Source organism: Branchiostoma floridae, chromosome 9 (genome assembly GCF_000003815.2).
Source record: "Branchiostoma floridae strain S238N-H82 chromosome 9, Bfl_VNyyK, whole genome shotgun sequence".
NCBI classification, from domain to species: domain Eukaryota; kingdom Metazoa; phylum Chordata; class Leptocardii; order Amphioxiformes; family Branchiostomatidae; genus Branchiostoma; species Branchiostoma floridae.
The window spans coordinates 8,093,640-8,121,207 of record NC_049987.1 but is presented as its reverse complement, the minus strand read 5'-3'; the positions used below and the strand labels follow the sequence as shown (position 1 = coordinate 8,121,207).

General features: G+C 39.8%; 2 protein-coding genes across 25 annotated transcripts in view; one reads left to right on the top strand and one right to left on the bottom strand.

Moving 5' to 3' along the window:
• Window positions 1–25,721, bottom strand: part of LOC118423067 (mitogen-activated protein kinase kinase kinase 15-like) — a 54,475-nt gene extending 28,754 nt beyond the window's left edge. For 8 of the 15 annotated variants that reach the window (XM_035830991.1, XM_035830998.1, XM_035831002.1 and 5 more), the window contains exons 1-22: window positions 25,385–25,720; window positions 23,955–24,196; window positions 20,292–20,459; window positions 17,645–17,707; window positions 9,942–10,141; window positions 9,684–9,759; window positions 9,322–9,414; window positions 8,894–9,000; window positions 8,190–8,238; window positions 7,714–7,791; window positions 6,950–7,071; window positions 6,329–6,441; window positions 5,715–5,874; window positions 5,224–5,302; window positions 4,707–4,850; window positions 4,398–4,439; window positions 3,828–3,874; window positions 3,387–3,482; window positions 2,441–2,519; window positions 2,017–2,150; window positions 1,472–1,599; window positions 863–966 (exon numbers count right to left, since the gene is read on the bottom strand). In XM_035830991.1, coding sequence (XP_035686884.1) covers window positions 863–966; window positions 1,472–1,599; window positions 2,017–2,150; window positions 2,441–2,519; window positions 3,387–3,482; window positions 3,828–3,874; window positions 4,398–4,439; window positions 4,707–4,850; window positions 5,224–5,302; window positions 5,715–5,874; window positions 6,329–6,441; window positions 6,950–7,071; window positions 7,714–7,791; window positions 8,190–8,238; window positions 8,894–9,000; window positions 9,322–9,414; window positions 9,684–9,759; window positions 9,942–10,141; window positions 17,645–17,707; window positions 20,292–20,459; window positions 23,955–24,196; window positions 25,385–25,508 — 2,448 coding nt within the window. In that variant the 5' untranslated portion in view covers window positions 25,509–25,720. Of the gene's footprint in view, window positions 1–862; window positions 967–1,471; window positions 1,600–2,016; window positions 2,151–2,440; window positions 2,520–3,386; window positions 3,483–3,827; window positions 3,875–4,397; window positions 4,440–4,706; window positions 4,851–5,223; window positions 5,303–5,714; window positions 5,875–6,328; window positions 6,442–6,949; window positions 7,072–7,713; window positions 7,792–8,189; window positions 8,239–8,893; window positions 9,001–9,321; window positions 9,415–9,683; window positions 9,760–9,941; window positions 10,142–17,644; window positions 17,708–20,291; window positions 20,460–23,954; window positions 24,197–25,028; window positions 25,232–25,384 lie in introns of those variants that run through there. The other 7 variants (XM_035830990.1, XM_035830997.1, XM_035830992.1 and 4 more) reach the window with 5 other exon arrangements.
• A 509-nt stretch (window positions 25,722–26,230) lies between these two features.
• LOC118423069 (unconventional myosin-VI-like) overlaps window positions 26,231–27,568 on the top strand; it is a 36,955-nt gene continuing 35,617 nt past the window's right edge. For all 10 annotated transcript variants that reach the window (XM_035831011.1, XM_035831009.1, XM_035831008.1 and 7 more), the window contains exon 1: window positions 26,231–26,385. The gene's annotated coding sequence lies outside the window, so the exon portion shown is untranslated. The remainder of the gene's footprint in view (window positions 26,386–27,568) is intronic.

Sequence of the window (27,568 nt, the reverse complement as noted above, 5' to 3'; positions counted from 1 at the left end):
ACAATTTCCTCATTAATTATGCAAATTAAGCCCTCATTTGCATAACATGCATATCATTATGAACATCTTTGCCTAAGGTACCCGCATGCCTAATATGATGCCAATCCGTCAATCCTTTCTGCAGTTATCCACTTTGGAATGTCTTGACAAAAACGCCCCTGCAGTTCCTAAATTAAATGTTAGGGGGCTGAAACTTGCTCCACTTTGTCATGACACTGAAAGCTATCTACCACCTAAATTTCAAGACCATATCACGTCCAAGACAAGAGATACATAGAAAAAACTGCTATGATTGAATGTTGTCATTAATTATGCAAATTTGCTCCTATTTTGCATAATTAGTATTTCATCTTGTACAACATTGTCCAAGGTACCTACATACCAAAAATCATGAAAATCCGCTGTTCCCTTCTTGAGTTATCCTCGTCAGAAGTTTTTGACAAAAATGCCCCTGCTATCCCAAAACTAGACGCTAGGGGGCCCAAACTTATGTCACTTCTTCCTGAGCACAAGAGCTATCTAATACTCAAAAATTGTGACCATAGCATGTTCAGAACACCAAGATAGCAAAACCGGAAGTTGCGCTGCAGTACCAAGGGGAGCCGCTAGGGGGCCCAAAATCTAATCATTTCCAGCTTTCATCACACCCTACCAACACACCAAGTATCAAACCAATCCACCCAGCCGTTCTTGAGTTATCTTGTTTACACACAGACAGACACACAGACACACAGACACACAGACAAACGCGGGGTAAAATATAACCTCCATGAAATTTCATGGAGGTAAAAAGAGATCAAATTGTACTTGACAACCAACAAGCTGTCTGCTTAAATGTTTTAGGATGATTGTCGGTGCCTACCAAATACTTGAGACCCTCCAGAATCTGCCTTGTGTAGAAGATGATGGCATTTTCATTCTCCTTCAGCGGTCCCCACTTCTGACGCAGCAGGGATGACAGGCTCCCTGCAAGCAGAATATACAATTTCATCTGACTTTCCTAGTGGAGACATTTGTCATGGAATGTATCACTGCATAGACTTCAGTACCAGAACATTGTACCGTGTACCGGTATGAAGACGTTTTTTTCTTGGAAAATGCATGGCAAAAAATCAGTCGACTGAATTTCAGACCAATCAGAAAATGGACAGATTATACCGGCACTACTGTGGCAGGCGTTCACGTGGTTTGGTGCAGCTTCTACAGTCAAACTTGATCTTAGATAAGGCAATTGGCATTGTGAACATGGATACCAAACAGATTCCTTTGTATTGTAGAGAAATAGACCATTGTTTTGAGTATCGCCCATTTACAAGTTTCACAAACAATTAGGTCCAGCTTCAGGTCTGGACCTGGACCTGATCCTCTGGACCTGAACCATATCTGTACCAAAATTTTCTGTACTGGCACCCACCCCTAATTGCCATTCATCTTTTTTACAGAAGATTGAATATTTTCCATGGCAGCTCACCTCCAGGCACCAGCTCCATGAAGATCTTGATGACTTCGTCCTCACTCACAGACCCGAGGTACTTCACAATGTTCTTGTGGCTCAGACGGGAGTGGAGTCTGATCTCCTCATGGAGAAGCTCTGCTTGGCTACATGTGGGGAAATGCATTACAACTCTCTTTTATCCATTTGCTAGAGCAAGTACCAGATACAATAGTTTTTGCAAGACAATGTTTTTAAGATTCTCATAGAAAGTATACAGGACTTCACTGTAAAGAATGATTACTCTGTGGTCAATTACGCTAAATGATGAAATAGGAAGCATTCTTAATTTAAATGTAGTCCCTGCAAAAGGAGATGGATATGAATTTCAATTGAAATTCTTTATTATCTAGCAAAGCCCATATAATCCTAATTTAACCTCTACATGTCATATATATAAAGCTATTAAGATATCTGCAGATTCTGCCTAAACTCTACATACTCTATGTAAAGCCAGTGGTATAACAATTAGAAGAACAAGCACTATAATACATATTAACAGAATGAGTGTCCATAGTTCTTACCTTGAATCCCTCTCCGGGACCTCTTTGATGGCGATCCTGACTTGAGTGTTGAGGTCCCTGGCAGCGTACACCACACCAAATGTGCCCTTCCCCAATACCACTCTGTTGCCATTGTCTTCAAACTCATACTCATACTGCAAACACACAGGAACACTTGTGTTGAAATAACAATAACATGCAATGCTGCAAATACCTTCCAATTTCGTTCGCTAATTGAGGCACACACCAACTTTGAATCAACAAAACAGAAATGTGTATTACTATCATTCTTGAATTGTTAACGATAACTTACATGTAATCTTATCAACTTTAGCTGTCACTCTTCACCAAATTAAATGCCAAGAGCCCTTTCCACTGAATCAATATGCCGGTAATTGCCGACTACAATATTAGATAGAATTACAGCAATATTTCATACACTTACCTGTAGCAGGTCTGGCCCATTATCTGCCTCCTCCTTTTCAGGAGACTCCTCTGTCATACTGGTTACTAGGTGATAAAATCTGTGGGGAAAAACAATAATTGTTTCACTTTAAAGCACATGCTTTATATCACTTAAATGATGACACTTTGAAGAGTCATCTTTAGTTGTAACTATGGTACAGTGGAACTTGTTGTTGCAGAGTCTAGTTGGCGAATCCTCTCTATATAGCTTTGAACAATGCTTGCAGTTTGATGAGCAAAGGTTAGGTGTGACAGGTCGTTCAGTGCATGGAATATAACCAGCTGCTGTTGTGTCTCATGCCTGCGAAGCTGGTGTGTTACACTGAAGGTCAGTGATACCGGCTATATAGATGCAGATGAAGAACTTAACATATATTACATACATCCTGTCCAACTACTCATGTTAATCCTGGCCAACATGATATACAACCTCCAAAAGTGAAGGAACACTGGTTTAACTACCTGCTATGCAATCTAACCTCTACTTCTCCCTACTGCATATACACCCAGAAACAATAGCCAAATTGCTCCTTCGGTGTGCAAAGGGTTACATTAATAAGACCACAGTAAGCCAAAGGTCTTGTCCTCAAACCTGTTTAAAACTATAGACAAAAATTTGTAAGACACTTAAGCCCTGTCCTATTTACTGTAAATGCATTTAAGTTCGCAGGGATTTAATTTCGCGGTAGCGGGAAAAATGACTTTTCGCGGTGGTTTTAATTTCGCGGTAACACCATCGACTGCAGTCTAATACCTTTATATAAAAATGTTCGCGGTGGATTTAATTTCGCGGTGAAGTGGTCGCCGCGGAACCGCGAACATTAATCCACCGCGAACATTTCTGCATTTACAGTATTACGCTCATCTTTATTTTTCTACACTTCTGCAAGGAAACTTTGGTGTTTTATTGAAGATTTTTTGTTCACCTTTGTCTGAGATGATCAGCAGGGAAGAAGAGTTGGAAGTCATCCAGGTTCTCCTGTATGTACATGAACACGCACCGGTCGTCTCTCTTATACAAACTGTGGGAGAGAAACAGACATGGTAGAGCCTAATATACAGATATACACCGGTGATTTACATTGTACTTTGGGTCTGTCTCCATGGAAACAGTGACATGTAAAATCCTGGGTTGTCCCTTTACTGAAACGATATAGATGCACTGTAAATCAGTCTTTTTCATGAATGGGCATACCAGCCTCATCCTAATTAAGTAACTAGAAAAATTGATGAACAGCCCACAATGTATTTGAAGTTTCAAACAGTTATACAATGCACTTGAAATTTTACAACAAATAGACAATGTCATGTATATCCTTGGGTTCATTAGAAGTCAAGTATACCAGCCACAATGTTTTAAAACTTACCTAATACTTTTGATGGAGGCTGCACTAAATTTCCAGTCATGAAGCTCCTGTGTAAAAGAGACAGGACATGTAAATGACACAAACATTTATATTATTATATGAGCATGCATACATGTTGTAGGGTACAGTACAATGTTGTGTACAAAACAAAATAGGGAAACCAAAAGGAAGTAATACAGTGTATGCATTATTGTAGAAGAAAAAAAAATACTGTTGTCAAATCTATCATGATATGTGGAAGATGAAATTGATAAGGAAAATCAATGTAGTAAAATGCTAAGTGTATACAGTTAATAGAATTTTTCATCAATCAGTGACTTATCAAAGGTAAGTAGAACGTACCTCCAAATTTTCGATGGCTACCCAGTCCATCTTGTTCACGGAGTGACCTAGTTCTCGCGAGAGTTGCAAGAACTAGGTCAAGACTTGCGTGGATCTTCTGTCCCCCACCTCTACTTACCTTTGATAAGTCACTGATTGATGAAAAATTCTATTAACTGTGAACATACGTGACTAATGAATCTCTTCAACGATATTCGTACTAAGTGTATACATTTGGAGTTCCCATACCTTGCTGTCAGGTGGCGGAGCCACATGCCACAGATGGACAGACTGGAAGACAATACAAACAGGGCTTAAAACACAAACATTTCACACCACACAGGCAATAAATACAAACAGAAGCTGCCAAACAGAACTCACTACAAACTTGTAAGCCGGACAAAATATAAAAATAATGCAATATTGTAATATATTACAATATGAAGTTCAAATTTCAATAAAAAAAATTATACTTTAAAACAAAGTTTAACATATTGATGCCACAAATAATGTACAGTTAGACATTTCTGATATAACAATAAAAATGTTTGTTCCCACCTTTTCAGAGCTGTCTGTGTTGACAGTAACAAACGAGGGCATGAACAGTTTGGTCGGCTCCAGCAGTAGGACTGGGAAGCGAACATCGTTGGACTCTTCTTCCTTTGTTGCCTCCACAAACACTTCTACCCAAAACTCAAACAACTGCAAAAGATGGCAAAATTCCAGATAAGATTGGAGGCATCAACATTACTGTCATTTTTTTTATTTCCAATAACCTCTCAAGTGCAAATTCATGACACTATGAATATACCACAGTAACTGTACTACATAATTGTTTTAAAAAAATAACACACACAAAAAAAACACCTATTAGTAAAAATCTACTCTTCGTTCCTACCATAAAATAAATCACTGCAAACTTTACAGTATGAAACCTACATGTCAGACATTAAGCTTGCTTTTTCTTGCAGCTGGCTGGCAGTTTGAACACTCATCTGATATGCATCTTATTAACAAGTTACATTTTCTTGTCCTCACAAAACAATACAAAGAAATTGATAATTTTTTTCCTTACTGTTCTTTCTCTGGACATTTTCTTGTCCTTCCTGAATCTGTCTTGAAGTTTGATGTTGGCAAGTGTGGATTTCAGGTACCTGGATTAAAAACAAAGAAATGGCCACCAAACATCAGCAACATTTGTAGTCCTTTATCCGAGCCTTACAGCTCAATGTTCTAACTGGTGCTATGTTTCAGCTATGTCTAAGAAAACATTGGATGGAGATGAAACCTCTATTGACATTTAACTACCAGGTTAAATCCACCGCTTTGAAAAGCAATAAAAAGAAGGGATCCCCAGTTTAGCACCATTATCCCCTCCCCCAGTTATCCAGGTTAGATACACAGGAGTGCATTGTCTGAGATCTCTTTAGATGCATTTTAGTGGTGGCAGTTATGTGAATTTGCAGAGCTTAAAAACAATGTAACAGTTTTTAAGATCATCTGAAGACATGAATGGATAACGTGTCCACTGATAATTCTGAAGACCAGACCAAGTAAGACCCTGACCATGTGGGTGGCTTGAGTTTGTACATCTGCTCTGCCGCCTGTATAGCCTTGCTGTAGTCCTGTGCCAGGGCACTGATCTCGAAGAACGTGGCCACATCCCAGTAGTCCTCCAGGGACGGGAGGCTGCCCTTCCTCCCTACCAGGTTGTTCAGGATCACACCTGTGGGATAAGGGGAGGCAGACCTTAATAGAGCTGACCAACAGTTGAAATGCCAGATAGGTAAACTTAACAATGACAACAAAGTTTGATGATGAAGTTTTGACAATGAAGTTTTAACAATGAAGTTTATTGCATACTCATGCCCCAATGGGGCTAAATGTGGTAATTGTATGCAAAGAGAATGATCACAATTTACCCATCTGATAGAATGCAGTCTAATGCTGATTTTACATACATGTAAGGGGCAAAGCACTAAAGGTATTTTTGCCAAACAGCAGCTTTCAAAATGATGATTTGTTATAGCCACTTCTCTTAATGGCAGTTGTTATTTATAAATGACCAAAACATGACTAATGTGTTTCAGGGAATGATGTGCCACTAATAGGCAGTGATGCCACAAAAACACATTTGGTCAGACATTACTATTTTAGTTATGTGTTTAAAGATAACCCACCAACTCGCTGCAGCTCTGGAGACTTGAGGAAGTCCTGACCAGACACAACAAGCAGAGTCGCCAGGTTGATGCCAGCGTACGTGTTGGGCTGTACCTCAAAACCTTTCCGATACCTGCAAATTAAAATAAAAACAGACACATCTTCATTATACTGTAGTGACAGAAGCTGATGATATAGAGCCTATTGAAGTGCCTTGGTCCCTTCTGTTAGATTCCTCTATGCTGCACGTTCCAGGGCCCTAGTGTCTTTCACACGTCTTCCCCGTTGTCTGTGTTTGGCAAGCTCCTGGTTAAAAATGCTTTTGAAACCAACATTTGTGGTGGCTTCCTTATCATATTTCACCCCATATCAATATATGAATTAATGAATTGAATTGACAAATAACTAATCAGATTACGAATTGATTGATTGAATGATCGGATGATTGATTGATTGATTGATTGATTAAGAACAAATTAATCTATGAACAACTTAATTGATGAACAACTTAATTTATTAACCAATGACCTAATTAGTTACTCTGGACTTCTGCATTTACATTGCAAAACAACAAACAGAAGGTTATTCTAACTTCACAAATACTCTGACATACCAGTCATCATCATCATCACTATACATACCAGTGAATGGCATTTTCCCTGGCCTCCATGTTGGTACACTCTGACTCCAGGAACAGATCCTTGTAGATCCGTCCGCACATGCACAACAGATCAGGCGCGGGCACATCAGAGTTTTCTATGGCCTACAGGAGAATATATACCAATCACAAAGTTACAGGGGGATAAGACAACGATAATGTAACTGGACTGATTTGACTAAGAGTCAAGAGACATTTTGGTAAACTTACATGTAACGCTACTTCACCTTTATTCGTGGGGTAGCCTATATCTGTTGTTAGAAAAACAGGGTAATCAGGGATACATTATCAAGTCAATGGACGATTCAAATTGTAAGATATTCAATATACGGTTTGAAATCACCGTCTGTCAACTTGCTATCCCAAAATACCTTATTTTTTCCATGAACAACGGATATAGGTTAACCCGCGGATAAAGGTGAACTAGCATTACACAACAAGCTACAGTCATGTATGACAGCAAGAGCATAGAGTTTCATCGAATCATCACAATTGTCACTTTTTCTATGTTAACAATAAACAAATCATTACAATGCCTGATGTGGTTTGCCACCAAGATTTGACACACACAGTGGAGTATTTTTTTCTACAAAACATTCTACAAAAAAAGCAAACAACATTAGAATCCATGGCATGCATTCTTGTGTACTAAATGACAATCTCTTTTCAGCTTTTCACGACAGACAGTTGTCTACTTCTACATTCTTCAATGAAGAAGAAGAGGAAGAAGCAATAATGGAGTTTGACCTCCTTCAACTGTTCTGCTGTCACCTTCTTGGTCCCAAAGCTGACGTTTGTTTTATGTTTTACCAGAGCAAGTAAGCTCTGGAAGTGGAGGAGGGAAAAAGCAAAGAAGGGGTATGGATATGTGAAAGTAAGTGGTAAGAAATGGTCTAGTACTACATGTGTATGTAAATAGCTACGTTAGTGGCAGTTCAAGCATTATACTTCTATTTGCATCTAATTTTCTCGAAGGAAAACTCCATGTTACATGATATGATATGATAATGAATCTTTAATTTTACAAAATATACTTTTCACAAAGAAGAAAAGTTTAGTCATGGAATGAAAGTTGTTAAACCCAATAAAGCTCAGAATATATAAATCATGAATGAACAGTCATAGAATTCAAAACACTTTTCAGAAAATGTTGAATAATTGTAAAATAACTTTAGTTAAAGGTGCTTTATTTCAACTTTGTGAGAAATATTATATTGCATTACCTGTGTGATAATGTCAAGTGCTTTCTCCCTGTCACCTGGCCTGTTTCGCCTGATAAAAGCACCCAAAACAAAAATTAGCTTTTCAAAAATTAAAAGTCACATGGTAAATGTTGACAACTGCTTTGATTATGGGTGTACAGTCATTAAATTAGTTACATTTAGGATTTCTATGGACTGCTTACACTGTTAGACATACATGTGTACAATGACTTGCTACAAATCAAAATAGTATAAAACATATCAGAAAGAACTATCACAAACATGTACATACTAGGACAAACAGGTCTGATAGCTCATTGCTTAGTTTATAGAACAGGGCTCGAAATACTGGGTACATGTACATGTGCACCCAGGTGCACCCAAAATTGGAGCTGTACACCCAATTAGTTTCTGTGGGTGCACAGGGTGCACCCAAATACTTTCTTAGGTTTATGTCACTCACTGTATGTAAAGATATCAAAGTATACTAGTATACATCATATTCTTGACATCTAAGTATTAGAAAGATAACAAAAATGTCTGTCATGGGACTTGTTTAAGAATTTGATAGCTTGTAACTACGTTTTGCTATTAGGTTATTACTTAGATTTAAGTGCTACACCCAAAAATGTTTTGGTGCACCCAATTTTTCAAGCTGGGTGCACCAGTGCACCTAATCCCAAAAATGAATTTCGAGCCCTGTAGAAGAACCAAGACACACTGACCTGTTCAAGGCAAAGGCATACAGGTGTTGTATGGAGGGACAGTCTGTGATGTTTAGGTAGGGGATAGCCTGTAGGTCTTCATACAACTTCACCATGGCATTGTAGTCCTAGGTACAAGAGGGTCAGAGATTTTAATGTATAACTGAATAACTTAAAACTAAGATAATTTCAGGATGCTTTACAGAATGATCACCAATATGCTTGTATTTGTATTTAGGCTTAGCTTTCATACAAGTCAATGTTTGTAAAACCATGCACATGCCCTTGGAGGTTTAATGCAATTACTTGATTAAAAATGCCTGTCACATACATGTATGTGTGCACCTCCGTCCAAAACCCCCAAAATGCTTCCTTTAACAGTACTGAAAAATAAAGTGTCCATGAAATTAAATCAGTGTTATAAATTACATAATTTCCATGTGCCTTACCTGACACTCTCTGTAAGACAGTAGGAAGTTGTGGACGATGTCACCGGACAGGAGTGTGGGGTCATCCAGACGGCCACGTAGTGTGGCCAGCTCCTACAGAACGGGTCAAGAAGTTTTTGCATCAATAAGGATACTCTGATTTAAAAAAGACTATATTTATGTAGTTTAAACCCATATATACTGTGCAATATGAAACATGCATCAAAACCTGTGGAAAACTTATAGATGTCATTCATGACATTATAAGTCAGTCTAACAGGTACTATACACATGCATATTATAGTACAAAATGTAACTTACAACTTATCCAAGCTAGACTAATATATATATATATATATATAAGTATAAGTGTTGTTACTCACCTTTGCCAAAGCATGACCCTGGTGCTTGGACCGTGCCTTCCTTAACTGATTCAAGAGAAGATCCTTGGCTTGGGTTCTTAAAAAAAGGAAAAAAGGTTCATACATCTGATCAAAGACAACCAAGCATTGAAAGGCCTTGATGGCTATACGTTCCAGTTACTAAATGGTTAGTAGTATACATTCTTTATACGTTTTCTTAAGATTAGTATTCTTGAGTAAAGTGACCGTACTGCCTTCATGTAGTAAGGATCAACCAACCTTTTCTTCCTGGCCAGTTCCTTAAGCTCTCTCTTCAGTACTGTACTGAGGAAGACACACACACCCTGTCCTGCCCCTGCCCCCTGGGGTGACGTGTCCACGTTCCCCCCTGCGCGCAGGAGAACCATGGGCTCCGACACGTAGCAGCGGCCGCGCTCGTTTGTCATGTACGGTATGAAGGTGTAGTACGAACAAGATGCCTGGTGTAACAGTGACAACAAATCATACAATCAGTAATCTTCATACGAAAACAGCTGCAATATTTATCATCTTTATATACATTTTTATGCATAATTTACATCTACTTAAGGACTACAAAGTGCATCAAACAATAATCTTAATCATCTACTAAAAGAGTCATGAAAATATCTAGCCTGGGTACCATCCGATTTCTACCAGGGCTCATTGCACTTGCTGTCCAAGTAGTAGTAGTAATCAGATGGCACCCAGGATAGAAAATATCAAGCCAACAGAATATGCAATTCATATCTAAGCCAATGTTTTCTGCCAGAAGCCAACAAAATCAGCAAGTATGCAAAAACACCAGTATGCAAAATGCTTATCACAAAACATGTATCAGCAAAAAGGTGCATACATGTACATTGTCAGAACAAAAATATGTCAAAAGAAGAAATATATGTCCAAACAAGCAATACCAACATTACCATTAAGCTTGCACATGGATCTCTGCACAATTATGATTATTTCAAGCAGCTGATTTCAGATCTGCTACCCACATCATACATGTACATGCTAAGAGGAAATGTTTGGTACAAGTACAGTACATATTTTTGTACAATGGGTATACTATGCACAATGTCATTATGGCAATGACCCATGTAAAACAAAATGACGGTTAATCTCCAATCATCGTTGTTTTCCATATCATCAAGGTAAAATACTAACCCCATGGACAAAACAGCTTTCCAACTGGGAACAGCCGTAGACAAAATATCAAGAAAAAAGTGAAGTGATCTCAAACAGTTATCAATAAGTTCAAATGAACTCAATGAACAGATGAGCTAAATCTTCCATTTGTAACAGAAAAGGCAGACAATGAAAAAATTATTGAAAAGTATTTTACAGCTTTATTGTGCTGGGAAACTCCCTTATTTAATTATCATTCCTCATAATTTCTTCATGCAAACAAACAGCAACCAAAAATGAACAAAAATGCCATGAAGTGTTGCAGTCTCAGCTGTTATGTGTCTCATCTTAAAGTTTTTCTCTAGGACACAGTAGAAGTCCAGCTTTTAAAAGTTTTAAGTGTTTTGAAAAGTGTTGGCTTTCAAAAACGGCAGATATTCAGATTTGCGTTTAAAAAATCTACTTTGTGATAGGAATACAAAAAACAAGGAGGACCTGTCAGCCTATCAGCTCTTTGCAAGTTTGTATAGTCTCATGGTGTCTTTTACAAATTTGATCCAAATGTCATTTAAGTTTTTCTCTTATTTATTTAGCATATTTCTTAATATGCTTAGATTTCCTCTAACCAAATATTATCCTGTGCATTAAGCACAAAGCCATCCATATGTTTTATATTGCAGTTAGGCCACACCAATTTAATTTCTTGGTTCACGGATTTGCTCGCTCCTATTTTTTGGAAAAAAAAAAATAAAAATAAAAATTACCACTCAGCAACTTTTCACCATTAATGAAACCATTCACCAACTTTCTGGTGTAGCAAATTGGCCTTTATATTATAAGCTCCTTAAAGTGTGGGTACAGGTGCTGTTACAATACAATAATAGTGTTTTTGTACTTTTTTCAAGCTGAAAACTTTTTTTCTTTATGTTTTGGATTAGCCGTTACCTTTACCCCAACCATTTTACAATTTTTATTTTTATTTCGCCCTCTCGCTCCATATTTTTTATGAAAAAATCCGTGAACCAAGAAATTAAATTGGTGTGGACTTAACAGAATGTATTTTTTCGGACATAAAAGGCATTGGCCAGTTTCAGGTTTATCTAATCCTCTCACACCAGTGTACATGTGGTGGGTTCTTCAATGCAGGTAAGAACAGGTAAGCGATTTGCAGAGAATCGAACGGGGTGAGACTGTTCACGCAGTGAAGGAAATCGCGCGGGTTCGATTCTCTTCACTTGAATGCGGGGCGCGCACGGCAATGGTGAGCCTACCCTACCGTGCGAGACTATTCCCCTGGTGACGAAACGCGCACGAGTGCGATTCTCATCGCTTGAAGGCGGAGCGCGCACGGCGGTATCAGGACAACTCGGCACCTGGTACAATTCGTCCCCAGTCAATCAGAAAAACTCGTCCCCTAGTTTAGGCACCACATATACTCAGTACATCATTTGTGTAGATTGGGCTCGTAGAACACTTTTAACGATCTTGGAGCTCTAGTCGATCTCATGACTACAATTTTCACTTTGCTAGGCAGATATTTTCAACCATCAGTCCACCCGAGTCGTTTCGCTGTAGTCAAAGCATGACAATCCTAAAAACTAAAAGACATATGAACCATATAACGTTACTAAGCTTCTTGGTCTTTGTGAATATGCTCTGTTTCTGTATATTTCAAATACTCGAAGCTTACCTATACGTATTTTGAGATCGTATAATTTTTGAGTGACGCCGGTCTGGTTCGTGGACATAAAAGTCGAATTGAAAAATAAAATGAAAGTGTCCAATGTTCTTTCATGGGTGTATATTATCTATAGATACACCTATTCCTCGCCAAACATTGCCCATATTCCAGTAACACAACAGCTGGTTTGCTCACTTACGCTGCGACGTAGCGTTTACAAATTAAACAAGAAAAATGGCGGATTTTCCCACCCAAGCTATACCATCATGCACCAGGCGTGGCAGGAAACTTCGCAGAAAATCGTGTTTTTAATGTGAAATCTTCAGCTGTGGATATGGATATCCCCTGTTAAAAGTTGCCTGGCTGTCGCTCCGGCGAAAATGCCATACCAAGTAGGTTATGCTTATATAACCTTCTTGGCCATACCAACCGACGTATGAAATTTACTCTAAGTCACAATTTTATTGATCTGGCAGCTCTAGTCGATTAATGACTATAACTTTAACTTTTTCTTTGTAGGTATTTTATAGCGCCAGCGTCTCGGTGCGCTTGAGCGGGGCACGGTGGCATTGACCTTATCGGGCCGCCGAGTCGGCTAGCTGTAGTCCTATAAAGCATGGCAATATCAACGACTGCTGTTACGTTTGAAATTTCATACGTAGCCGATTTGTGAACGGGTCCGGTCAGTTTGTTACGGAAACTTTAATTCTAATCTATTTCGTCTTTGTATAAATATCTTCCTTAGTGGTAGTGCATATTAAAGCTAAGTACATTTAAAGTCTCAAAGTCTATCAAAATACCCAATGTTAAGTACCCTGGAAACATTTTCTGGAAGTTTCCTGATATATATTTCCCTATCATTCATGATTCATTAATGCCTTTTTTTCAGACGGGCGACGCACGCACTTTCGTGGGCATCCTGTCCGTCCCACGCCGACAAATTGTCAATAAGACGATATCGAATATCCCTTCAAAGTGTATATTTTAGACTGAGTGATACCCATTCTCACCACTTTTCTTACAAAACATTACCCATGCACCAGTTTAAAGGGAGAAAACAATCGTCATAATGTTTGGTGCATTTCCTACAAGGCACACAAATATTTACTTTCTACCGACAACTGATGCTATACCGTCATGCATTGCATGACACGCAGTTGTGCTGTCAAAATTGATTGACGTCGGCGCGACACGTATGATACTAGATGAAAGCACCGCCACCCAGTACAACTTCGATGTAGCGAACTTCTGTAATGGAGATTCCCACGATGTAGGGGACGTTCTAATTATAATAGCAGGGGAGAAGCGTATCAAGATATATCAAATAAACTTTTTTCAAAAGATAAGTAGTTTGACCAGCTTCCTTGAATATGTAGCAACATTTAACAACCGTATGAAATATTTAAATTGTCAATTTGTTTACTTCAATAAACTAAACCCGAACAATCACTCCTGTGAGACGTTTATCCGCTATAATAATAGACCTTTCCAATCTTTACCGGCTACTTTCAGTTAGGCCACGTTGATTTGATTATATGGATGACATCCGCGCTCGCACCAATTTTCGGCCATTTCCAAAAAAAAAAAAGTTTTCGACCACACAATAAATTGTGCAAAGCAGCTGTAAAATGAGCACAAATATTCCGTAGATTGAAAAAAAGTATCAGAAAACAGATATCTAATGCCATAGAATGCCAAAATGAATCTAAAGTCAAAGAATAAGATGTGAAAGGACAGAAAGAAAAAAAATCTATTGTTGGTTGGGGGAGGTACCAGTACAGAAAATTCAGGTCCAGAGGATCATTTCCAGGTCCGGAACTGAACCTGGACCTGATTGTCTGTGGAAACTTGAGAACTGGCAATACTCAAAACAATGGTAATTGGTCAATTTTGCTACAAAGGAATCTGTTTGGTGGATTATTGGACTCCCACTGCATTTTAAAATCCCATCTCCATGTAATAAAGGCTAACTGTCTCTGTACCTTTGACTGTAGAAACTTGGTGCAATTGACTATAAACTCTACTTGACTTCGCTCTTGTTGTCTTCTTGGCCCCCCGGTTAGACCCCAAATGGCTGCCGACACAGTGTGTCCATTTTGTAATTGGCTAAACCGGTTCCACTGATTTTTTTCAGGTCTTTTTTTTCGGATCGGTCCAAGAAGAAGAAAAAAACGTTTTGCACCTGTACGATGTACTGGTCCCTACACCTAACTGTTGGTATACCATACTATGTGTTTTTAGTCCTATGTTCAACCTTCCTGACCACTTAGATTTCATACTGAAGTCAACTTTTTTTTTTTGGCCAAACTTTTTTTTATTCGCTCGCTCGCTCGCATCAGTTCCGGAGTTCCCAGAGGATGTCATCCATATAATCAAATCAACATGGCCTAAGTTGATATTCCTTAGTTAGTCATCGCTAGTTATGTAGCTACATCGGTAGTAGTATATCGGTAGCTAGGAATTTGGGTTTTATCCGCTGGTTGGTCGTCAAGGGATTTCAAGGGTGCAACTCGGCATGAACTGGCGGAGCTCTTGGGTCGGAGCGTCGCCATCGGACGTTCCTGATTGTCGGGCAGTCGACCGACGCAGCCATACTCTCAGATTCAACTTTAATTATTGTTTTTTTAATCTCTGTGTATCTGTTACTTACGTGATTAGTAACGTTACTATATTCTCGGCGAAGGGTTAAATTCCAACTCAGAAATGAGAATTAATTCAGAGTGAGTCTTACTATACATTATCGACAAGTATCGCTGTCAAAAGTGTGTCAGCACCCGTACCCAACGTCTTTCAAAATGGCGGGCGTTCGCGCGACGCCTTGAAGTGAAGATATTCGAACGTTTAATTTGTCTAGTAGGTCGGTAGTATTGGCTCACGATCGCCATGCGCGCTCCGACTTCAAGTGATGAGAATCGCACTCGTACGCGTTTCATCACGAGGGGAATAGTCTCGCACGGTAGTTTAGGCTCACCATCGCCGTGCGCGCCCCGCATTCAAGTGAAGAGAATCGAACCCGCGCGATTTCCTTCACTGCGTGAACAGTCTCACCCCGTTCGATTCTCTGCAAATCGCTTACTGGAACCTAGCTCCTTCAATGTGCTCAATGTGTGTAGAAACATGTAGGACCTACATCTAGCACCCTATCCAACCAAGGGACATTCGTAGCAGAACCTAATTTACACCTGAGTCAAGTGATGAAATTGGTATGAAGAGCCCTTCTCAAGGCCACAAAAACAGGACCTGTTAGGTACTAGTATTCAAATTGAAGGTGCCTGGAGCAACTTACACGGGACGAGCTAGCAACACCTCCCTATGAAAATAAAATTACTCTCCAAGCAGATAAATCATGACCTTTTTCTTATATGTCATCTTTTTCTGTCAGCTTGGTAGGGTTAGCTACTTGGAAAGTATGAAAATATACCCTGCTACTGAAAAAGCAAGGAAACCAATCTGCAACTAGGCACTTTAAGGTCTGAACCAGGTCTCTAGCCAGCGTCCGTTTTTCTGTCAATTGACGGAAATTTGCTGCGTGACGGAAAAATTTTCAAACCAATCCGTCAACCTTGACGGACAAAAATCCTTGGTGGAAGCTACAGGCGGCTTGGGGACGCCGTCCACGGCCGTAAAAGCCACACACTGTTTGTTTTGCTATTGTTATTATTGTTGACGATGTGTGTCGGCGCCCTTTCGCATACGATAATCTCATTAAAAAACAGCTTTTCAAGGTCTCAGTTCAGTCTTTCTAACTCCTGGAATAGTGATTTCGCGGTTTTCGCGACAATGGGAATTGGCTGACGGAAAAAAAAATTCGAGCTGGCTAGAGCCCTGGTCTGAACAAACTTCCACACAGATGTTGCATGCACAGAAGGTGCTCTGGAATGTTGACATCGCCTACATTTAAGAACAGGACCCTGACCCATTGGTCCAGTCCAAAAAAGCAGATAATTGTTTTAAAATTTGCACTTGGAAGATTTATCCTACAGAATCAAATCTCGGTCTCAAAGTATATGATTCAGGTCTCTTATCTTGTGTCTTGCACAAAAGATCAACTCTTCTTAAGTTCTTCTTAAGTTAGAAACGGATAATAACATCATATAAAGGTGAAGGTAGAAAAACATTTTTGGCATCAAAACTGCATTATGTACAAACCCAAAAAGTCTGATGTGGACAAGATATTTAAGTTGCCACCCGGTATTATCTACAACACATAGTGCAACATAGTGCAATGCGGCTTTGCTATGGCTTGCATGTACAGTAATTGAAAGTCTTCTAATTTGGGAAAATACTATATTTAAGTGCACATACTGATGATTTTAATAACCCTCCTAGTCCACCAAAATGGGTTAATGTGGAAAAGGATCATCTTATTATATTAGCTATTAGTATTATCATTATTGCAGTACAATCAACAAATTTGAAGCATCTGCTGAATTTGATTTTGGTCTCTTATATGTAACCAATATGTATCTACCTTAGGTTCTGAGTGCTCATTTAAAAACCTTCTTGATCACGCCATGATATTCACGGGCATGAAACTTAACAAAAGACTCCTATGGGAAAAATTATACTTAGTTTATGGATGTACTTTTGCATCACCTTCTTATCTAATCATAATCTGTTCTACATAAAGGACCTCATTTTTATAAGTCTGGTTTGCCAAAGTTTTTTATGTCCGTCCAAATTTTAAGCCTTCACCTATAAGAGTTAGTGTCATAATTTTATAACTGATCCATTGTTTTCAATATCTTGTTCATTGTTTGTTATTTGTATGATTATTGTAATGTCCTCACAATTCAGCCTCCCAGGCTGCCAGGAGGAATGTCATGTCTATTGTTGAATACAGCAGTCTACCGGTACTACAATATTGTATCATACACACTGCACAGCACATGTTTAATAAGAACTGTGATATCTGATTTAACATCTGGAGATTCCTAAACACATATGAAGGCACAGTGTCCCATAAGTGGCTCCCCTGATACATCCTCAGGGCAGAAACAAATTAGTAAACAAGCATATCTCGCATGCCTGTCCATTTGTGTTGACACCGGCCTTATGTCTCAAGGGCTCTTTCCAACCGGGAGGCGGCGTGCGTGTAAAAATACTTGCCCTCCACCAAACACGGAAGCGAAGGTACGCAAAAGTGGCGGCTTACCACGTCCAACTCCTCCTGGCTTCTCAGACTGTGTCTCCGGAACACATTCCAACTTTGCATGCACTAATAGTGAGGAATGGGGGTGAACAACGGAATTCACAACAATAATTGGAAACCATCACTTTTGGGTAGACTTCAGCTAACAGCGATGTTATGCGTGCAAGCCAGAACTTTGATTTTGCAGTGATACTACGTATTGATGGTGCACACAGAATCAGTGATTTATTAGTTGTGAGAATCATTGAAACATGGCAACAACACAAAAGCTGAATTTTTATTATCATGTGGTGGCTTAATGTAGACTGTTGAACGTATTGTAAATGCGTTTAAGTTTGCAATGATTTAATTTCAAGGTAGGAAAAAAATGTGTTTGCGGTGGTTTTAGTCCGCAGTAGTGCTATAGTCCTATAGTCACATACTATACAAGTTCTAAGGTACTTTGCATGCACTAATAGTGAGGAATGGGGGTGAACAACGGAATTCACAACAATAATTGGAAACCATCACTTTTGGGTAGACTTCAGCTAACAGCGATGTTATGCGTGCAAGCCAGAACTTTGATTTTGCAGTGATACTACGTATTGATGGTGCACACAGAATCAGTGATTTATTAGTTGTGAGAATCATTGAAACATGGCAACAACACAAAAGCTGAATTTTTATTATCATGTGGTGGCTTAATGTAGACTGTTGAACGTATTGTAAATGCGTTTAAGTTTGCAATGATTTAATTTCAAGGTAGGAAAAAAATGTGTTTGCGGTGGTTTTAGTCCGCAGTAGTGCTATAGTCACATACTATACAGGAAGAAAAATACCAGTTTTAAGGTAACTGGTCACCGCAAAAAAATGGAACATATGACTATTACAACTGTGAAAATTTTGAGACTTTCAGTAAATCGTGAGGGCTTTACTTTTATACACAAGGCTTCAACCACTTGTCTGGTTTTCATATAGCCTTTCTTGTTGAGCCTTTGTTACAAGCTGAACGTTTATTGGCTTTATGGTCACCTTTTAAAACATTTTGTTGGCTTTACAATATTTGTTACAAAGCCCCTGAAGCTTTCGTTGGACTGAGGTCCCACCTTGACATATCACGTTTTCCGGGAACTTGACATTAAGAAATATCAGTGAAGTATTATGCAAATCTTAGCAAGGCCTGCTTCCGGGGTGTCGACCATCGGCAAAGGACACAAAACTTTTAATCTGATGATAAAAATGTTTTAGAGTCAATTTCCAGCTTGGGGTTTCTAAAAAATGAATATATTGATCTACAAAAACTACTCTGTATAGTTTCCTATATGATTGAAATATTATGTTAAAAATACTGTGGTCTTGATCCATTTCAATTGTACATTATTAAGTTGAATTTGTTCAATCACTCCAGCCGAAAGAAAAAAAGGAAAAGAAAAAAATAATTCTTCTGCTCATGATGCTTTGTCTGCATTCTATCAAATGACATTAACTGTTAGATCCACTGTTACAATAATTTATCCCTTGCACATACGTTATGTACTGAATGAATTTCTTACATTGTTGTTAAAATCTTCCATTTGCAAAGAGTTACAAAAAGTTTTAAATTACGGTACATATACACGACTTTCATGTTTTAGAAAAAGTTTATCAAAAGTATACTTCTTATCTTTTAAAAACACAGTAGGTTACCTAATATGGATAGTTACAGAAAAATGATAGCTTTAGTTTTTGATTGGCAAAATAGTTATTAATTTATGACTTCTTATTGGCTATTCAAGTAAAGTTATTGTGTGTGGTTGGCTGTGAAAATATGGGGTGTGGTTGGCTAAGAATGGTGGATTGCGATTGGCTAAGCTGACAGAATGATGGGTTGTGATTGGCTTGTAAGATTATCATAGTACGATGTGATTGGGTTACAGGATTACATGTAGTGACCAAGCATGAAATGTAAATTTGAAATAAAAACTGCAAACAACATGAATACACTTATAACACTCTATTCACTAAAGACAAAACTGCAAAAGTTCTCTGTTCTGCTAAAAAAAACACGGCTTTGCCATGCCTAGCATCACCACATGCCTTGCATACACTTATCCTTGACTCGAGCGCTGTGCCTTAAGACACCATGCTTGCTCATGCGCTGCTGCCATGCACACCTTCCTGCACTGTTTAAAGCATCATGGATGTCCTTAGGTTTGTCCCACAGGGGATTACTTGGCAATAAAATCATGGCTTTTATCAGGCACTGCATGGAGTCTGGAGCTTTCTTTCTTTCTTTATTGACGAATTCCACGGGTCTGCCTAGGCAGGTTTGGGCTGTTAGCGGCAGACCCACAAATTTAAAGTTTTATTTTGAAGAGACTGGTTACAAATGGGTGAATATAAAAAAGGCTTCACCTGTGTGAACAAAATGTACATCGCAGATTGATCCCCTCCCAAATGAAATGAACTTCAAAACATTTGATTTTTCTGTGCCATTTCACATGCTAACCAAGGATTCCCACAGTTAGTTGGCAAGTTGTCAAAACCCAAGGACACCTCAAGTTCACACACACGTGTACATGCATGCTTATCCCAGCTGCTTCTTATGCCTGAAAATGTTGCAAAGCACCGGGCACCTACATAAAAGCAGCCATCATGCACACTTCAAACACTGCTATTACACCAAACAGACCTTGAGAGACTGTGCCACCTCTGGGTCGCCTGTCTCGTAGTACAGCACGATGTTGTCGTTGCAGCCGAAGCTTTCCCGTACGCCGAGGTGGTAGAACAGTGCAGCCTGCTGGTTCTGAGGCGTCACGTCCACCACGGCAACCTCCGCGGTGTAGAACAAGTCAAGCTCCTGGGGAAGAGAAGGAGGGATGCATTTAATATTATATCATACCGGGGCAGTATTTACGTTCAATACAAAGTTCGAACAGCTGTCCAACTGTTGACCTGGTTCTTTTGTTCGAATTGACATTGACACGATTGTGCATTGATGTCAAGCCTTGTGCTCTTTTTGCATTTTTCTTAGTTTGCTCGGGTTGACACGATACAAATAAAATACAACACTGGGTATTCCATATAGCCCTCGGTCCCTCGGGTTGGGTCATACCTCGGGTGATACAGAATACCCTGTGTTGGATTCTATATCGCTCTCTCTGACAAAACCCACACATAACAGAAAAGGTGGAATCCTCCATCTTGTACATGTGCCTTCTCAGAAAAAGAAGTCAAACCCAATAAGTCATAATTCAGAATTAGTTTTTCGACTAACTAGTGGACACATGCTATGTTGTTTTACACTCGTCCATCCCCATTCATGTTACCTGCAAGTAGTCCTCCAGCAAGAATTTGCGAAAAACTATGAGAATCTTTTTAACATTTTTTTCTTTGACTTTGTTTACAAGTTTATAAGACATTTGATAAATTAAGCCACAAAACAGCATGTTTTAGATGTTGTCTTCTCTCTACAGTAGACATAATCTTGTTGTCTGTTATTGTTATTTAGCAGTCTTCCATATTAAATATCATAAATTATATTAGATATGACAAATTGAAGGAAAACCAAGACATATTCGGCCGCACTCGCTCTGGCTCTGAGCTACCCTGGCAATCACACTCACTTTATTGTCTATCTTTAGAAAATCATACAGCCAAAAATCACAAGACTTTTATTACAAAAATGTGCAAAAATCCTTGCCTAAACTGAAAGGCCACCAACCCAAAAATATCTGTCACTACTAGACTATGTGGGACTAGCTCCAGCATTACCACCAGGCAGCATTTAAACTTAATGCACAGAATAGCTTTTGGCTTACGACTAGGGTGTCCTTTGAGGGACCTATCCTCACATGCTATTCTGTGCATTTCAACTATTTGAGTGACTCTCTCAGCAGACATCAAAAAGTTGAAGTCCTTCCAGGGGTCTAGCCAGCGTCCGTTTTTCCGTCAATTGACGGAAATTTGCTGCGTCTCACGGAAAACTTTCAAAACCAATCCGTCAACTTTGACGGACAAAAATCCTTGGTGGAAGCTACAGGCGGCTTGGGGACGCCGTCCACGGCCGTAAAAGCCACACACTGTTTGTTTTGCTATTGTTATGATTGTTGACAGTGTGTGTCGGCGCCCTTTCGCATACGATAATCTCATTAAAACCCGTTTTTCAAGGTCTCATTTCAGTCCTTCTAATTAATTTTCGCGGTTTTCGCCACGATTGGAATTGGCTGACGGAAAAAAAATTTGAGCTGGCTAAAGCCCTGAGTCCTTCCCTGCATGCACTTATCTCCGTTTCTGTAGCCCTAGGCCACACAGCGTTGTGCAATCACTACAGCAGGAGACTAGTCCACTAGTAATGATTCTGTGTGTTAAACTACCATACTCTTTCCCAAATGCTGAGTGCTAAGCAGAGAAAGCAGCACATTTTTAATATGATAATACCAAGTCTATGGTATGACTCAGCTGGGGATTGAACTCACAACCTACTTGGCGAACACTCTACCCACTTGGCCACTGCACTGGTTAGATAAGACATACATGTAGTATGGTTGAATTGTGGCCTAGTCCTTGAACTTAACATGTTAAAAGGAATGTTTGCAGATATGTCAGCAACAAATCCTGAAATTTCAAGCACAATAGATGTGTGGCTAAAAAAGATCACGTATTCATGGTTTGCTAGTGATACAAAAATCAGTTACCAGCATCTGATGGCTTCTCATCTATGATGGATTACATAAACATACTCTCTAAATTGGTTTAACCTTGAACTAGTACGCTGAGTTCTAAATAGAACCATAGAACCTAGCTATTGGCTGTGGTACACCAGACTTCATTCATCATAGTTATGCCTGATAACCTGATCCTCTGTCATCACCAATGAGGCTTCACAAGATCTATATCTCTATAGGGTAGTAGTATATGTAGTACGCATTCATAATTATAAGTCTCTTAAGACTATGAATAGTATGTTTTTTCTACACAATGTACTTATTGTTTGTTTTCACGCTTTGTACGTCTGAGTTCTGTGGCAAGTTTCTGCTGTACTGTAGGCTAACACATAGGACACAGATCATGCTTTGCTGCATAAAACTCAAGATAGAAAATTATGTACCAAAATTCTATGAAGAAGAAGAAAAAGAAGACCAAGGGCACTGCTTGCAAAATATTGTCCAGTCTTACTGGGTCAATCAGCCAATTGAAATGAAGAAATTTCTAGAAGGACTACTTTAAAAATCTGTAGTAGAATCGCTGTGTGTTCAGTACAATTATAATGAATGCTACAGTGCATTACACATTGTACAAGTGTTGCCAAAATTTACTTTCCTACAGCAAGATCAAACTGTGAGAGATTCCTTTCAATGAAGACTTATCTCTCATATTGCCAGTGGGAGTCAACGACAGTTTCTGCAAAGTCTCAACACTAAGCCCTCCGATCAGTCCTAATGGAAGAGGAATCCCAACAGATAACACCTCCATGCACGGCCGCAGGGGAAGGTTCTGTTACCCCGGCTTCAAGGCTGGTGGACGTGATGTCGATTCCTCCAGATTTAATCCTAACTCTGAACTCATAACTCAAGTTACAGCGTTACACTAATCTTGTTTCTTACATAACTGAGAGAACTAGTGCTGAAATATCATGGGCAATCATGAATCAAATTGACAGGTGTTAACGTATGATTGTTAGCGCAAACTTAAGATTATAAGTTAGAGCAATCAAATGCTAATTTCATTATGTATAGACTCAATCATTTGACTCCATAATTACAATTGCGTCATGTGAACTGTACCTATATATGGCCTCCTTCGCCGGTCAATATTGACCATGGTAAAACCCTGTACCTACTGTACCTACCTTTACCTTAATTTACATGTGAACTGTACACTGGTTCAGAATTGATATCAGAATTCAACCCTTTGTATCGTCTAAATTTGGCCCATCAACCTTTAAAGCTACCAGGTCAACTCAGCTGTTAGAGTTAGAGTAACTCAGGGTTAGGGTTAGGGTTAGGGTTAAAATTCTAACCTTATACATACATATGATGACTGCAGTGTAAGTCTGTGTCAACTAGGACAAGTGCACCAATTGTGCCCCTTCACTGAAATAAGCTGATTTTGATAAAACATAAATAACTGACAAGGAGTGGTCAAATGACTTAACACTATAATTACAGTCTTCTACATGCTTTTCACAAGCCCACATATTGCAGATGTTTTGTTCATTGCATTGCAATTGATCTGCAAGTGACAAGAATATCTATTAGTAAGCAATTGTTAGTACAAACTTTCAACATTTGACCTTAAAATTCCTGTCCGTAAAACAAAACTCTTGGCTCCTCGACTGACAAACATAACAAACCTTAGTTTCTCCGAAGTCCAGCCTTTCAAATGAGATTTTCTCCACATGAATTCCGCCTGTCGTTGGCGACGCCAAGCCGCTGCCGTCTCCATTTAAACTGTGGATGGTGCTGGCAGTTTCCTGCGACGCACACGCACGTTCCAGCTCCCTCACGGCCTGCGCGCACACCGCGGGAGAGTTGCCGTTTCCCGTAACACACACCACACGCAGGCTCTTTCCCATACTGTCACCAACAGCAAGACCTTTATGATAAAGGAAACATTGAGTGTTAACACTGTTTAAATCATACTTTCATGTCCTAGCCATAACATATCTGCTGACAAATATGAAACTTGCTCGTAAACACTAAACTGATACATCCATAGAGCTTTAAGCTGCTAAAGGAAACAGTGTGAATATGCATATGGAAGTGCTAATGCCATATCTAACGTTACATAAGAAATAAATATTGCTGCAACACCTGTGAAAGGCATTGAAAAGAAGCCAGGTTAAAAACAAGTTGTCTGATATGAGTGATCGCAGTGATGTCACGGTGACGCACCAACAGGTAGAAAGTAGGTGGAAGTCAAAAGATTAATTTACATATCAATTTTTAAGTTGAACTTGTTAACAAGTAATCTAATCTACTGACATCCTGGTAGGCACCATTGGTATAATACCATGGATGTAAACAAAACAGCAACCTAACTGCTATCTTGTCTCGATGACCAATGACTTAATTGCAAAAAGTCAGCAGTGTTTTCATGCCTTTTTAATCATCAACTTGAAACTTCCATCAATTGCACTTCAATAAAATGATAAATCAATTTTTGCTTGGTGTGTATCTTTGAATCTCATTTTGTTTTACAATTAATACAGTAAAATGTAACGTACGTTAGCTGCAAAAAAACTTTGCCTATTTAATTTTCAATGTCATGCTACATTAACTGAACAGGAAACTATTTGAACTTGCAAAACACATCCTAGATGACTCAGCGCTCTGAAGCAACGTTACAAACTGCGCAATTTCAATATTCCTTACAAAGAAAACAGACTCTATAAATCAAAGTTGAACAAACATGCAACAAATCAAACCTGTTCACAAAAGCACTTGACGTCTTGCCTGCACCTGTAGATTTTACAGATCGTTGAGCATAAACCAAAGAAGAGTAGAAGCAATGAGGGATGCAGAACGTGGTACAGAGGCTACAACAAGATCAAACGAATTTCCGTGGTTGATCTAAGAAACCGCAGCTCGTTGGAGAATGTCGTCTGCTGTCTGAACTACGGGAATAAAACGTAACGGGGTACTTCGCATTTATGGGAGGGTCACCGTGCCTAAAGCGGCACCCCTGGACTTTACAGGACCTATTCCTTACCCGTGGGTGACTTGTGAGGGAATGTGATGACACGAGGACGAGTAATTACAAACAAACAACACACGAACTCACCTCTCTGCGAGCTGCTGCGATGACGAAGCCGCGGCGGTTTTTCACGGTCATGTTGTTGTTGCTGCTGCGGCTCGGTGTTTCCTGGGACCTCCCTCTGGCTACCAGGCGAGTCCAGCTCGGCCATGGTGGGCTGCAGTCCCGTCAAAACACGGCAGCGGACAAAAATAAAACGTTTCAGCGGCCAAAGTATTCCGTCTGGACGCTTTGCAATCAGATCCTGGCCCTATCGGGCTGGGTCTTTCTCGGCTTTGCGATCTCGTTCCCAGATCCAGATCGATCTTGCCAAGCAGGTCGCCAAAGGTCACATTTTCTCCATTTCACGGCGATGGATCAAAAGCGCCGACTAGCAACAATGGTCATTAGTGCAGAAAATGACAGGTGGATGTGCCATTTGCTCTGGGCGAATGATACCCTTCTTTGCTGTTCTGTGGTAAGATTTCTCTGTAGAAGCATTCTAAGGGTAGTTTCAATATCTTTTTGTTTTACATTTAACTTGTTGAACGTCCCAAACTGTCATTCAGATACCAGACTGCACTTATACACTGGCATGCTAGACGTCGCTTTTGATTGATTGCTCACACCCCGCCTATATCCAAATATGGAAATGGACCTGGGAGGTTCGATAGGCCTGCAGTCTTAAAATGAATCGCTAGAGGCCACTTTTGCACTGTTTGGTGATATCTGAATGGCTCATTTGATACAATGTTGCAAATTAAATCAATACGGGGAAATTCCACGAAGAAACGGATATTTTATGATTTAGAGAATATTTTGCACACTTCTAGATAACAAAGCTGATTTGAAAACAACCTTTTAGCCTGTGAAACAAATCCGGGTGGCACTTTTTTCCCTTACCTGTATCCCGGCGGAGGGTTACATACAGGGTGCTGCGGTCCCGGTACCGGCTCGACCGACGTCGGCTGCAGGGGAGATTGAAAGAGTTGTGTCGACGCTGAGCAGTTTTCAGATCATTTGGGCAGCACTTCTACAGCAGACGGCAGGTAGGAATACGCAGCCATACTTTAAGATTGTGCCTGAGACGTAGGTGTCTGTACTTGCGCGATCAGCGGTCCCACAGCGGGCGGGGCGCGCGCACTTCCTGGTTACCCAGGGGTGCAGCCGGCAGCAGGTGGTTCTTGATGAGGTTAACTACATTTTTACTAGGTCATGCCTGTAAAAATTCCTTTTTTAGCGAGATAGCCAGATTTCTGTAGCGGAAATGTTAATGGTCTGATCTACCTCAGCCGATCTCACCTTCGTGTGAGAGACGCAGAAATGATTATGCCTTAGGTCCGGAGGAAATTCCTAGGCTGGAAAATGAATGGGCTCTCGTGACCGACACTGGGTCTGAAGGGTTGCTGTGCCGGAACTCCGACAATCCGGCATTTCAGATCCTCCATTCAGCCAGAATACGGGGGATACAGAGGTTAAAACGCCTGAAAACATGAGCAGAATTGTCTAGTAAATGTCCACAGGAATGGTCAGTATAAAAGGGGGAGGGGGGCGGATCTCATTTTCGTGACTGGGTCAAAGTATTGTGTATTGTGTACACAAATGACGTGGGTCCAGCGAGGACAGGAATTAATTTAGATATTGACAATAGACAAAAGATTGCCCTCACTGCACGAGTCTTCATATGTACGTTTTGATGGTGATTTCTTTGTTATGAACATGCAGATGAAGATGAAAAGGTAACACAATGAAATCAGATTGTCACACCTGCCTAATCTAATGTCTATAGAGCTTGCTCACACCTTGTGCACAGGTGAGATGTTTTGTTACCTGTCTGATCTAGCCTGGAGGGAACCCTGACCACCTATTATTGACAAGGCAGAACAAGATAATGCAAGGCATAAGACAACTACTACCTTACCTTAGACCTTAGGTCTTCCCGTGCCGTAAGGCACATAAGGCAGCAAGCTTCCATCGTCCTCTGTCGTTTGCAGCCATTTCTGCCTGTACCCAAGGGATGCCAGCTCTTTTCAGATCCTCAGTGAAAGTCCTTCTCCATGTATTTTTGGGTCTGCCTCTTTTCCGTTTTCCACCTGTAGGAATCCAAGTCATGGCTGTCTTTGAATACCTATGGTTCGGTAGGCGCAGGATGTGCCCTGCCAGCTGCATCCTCTTCCCTGTGATGATTTTACTTAAGGGTTGGGAGTTGGCCCTTCTGAGTATTTCCTCGTT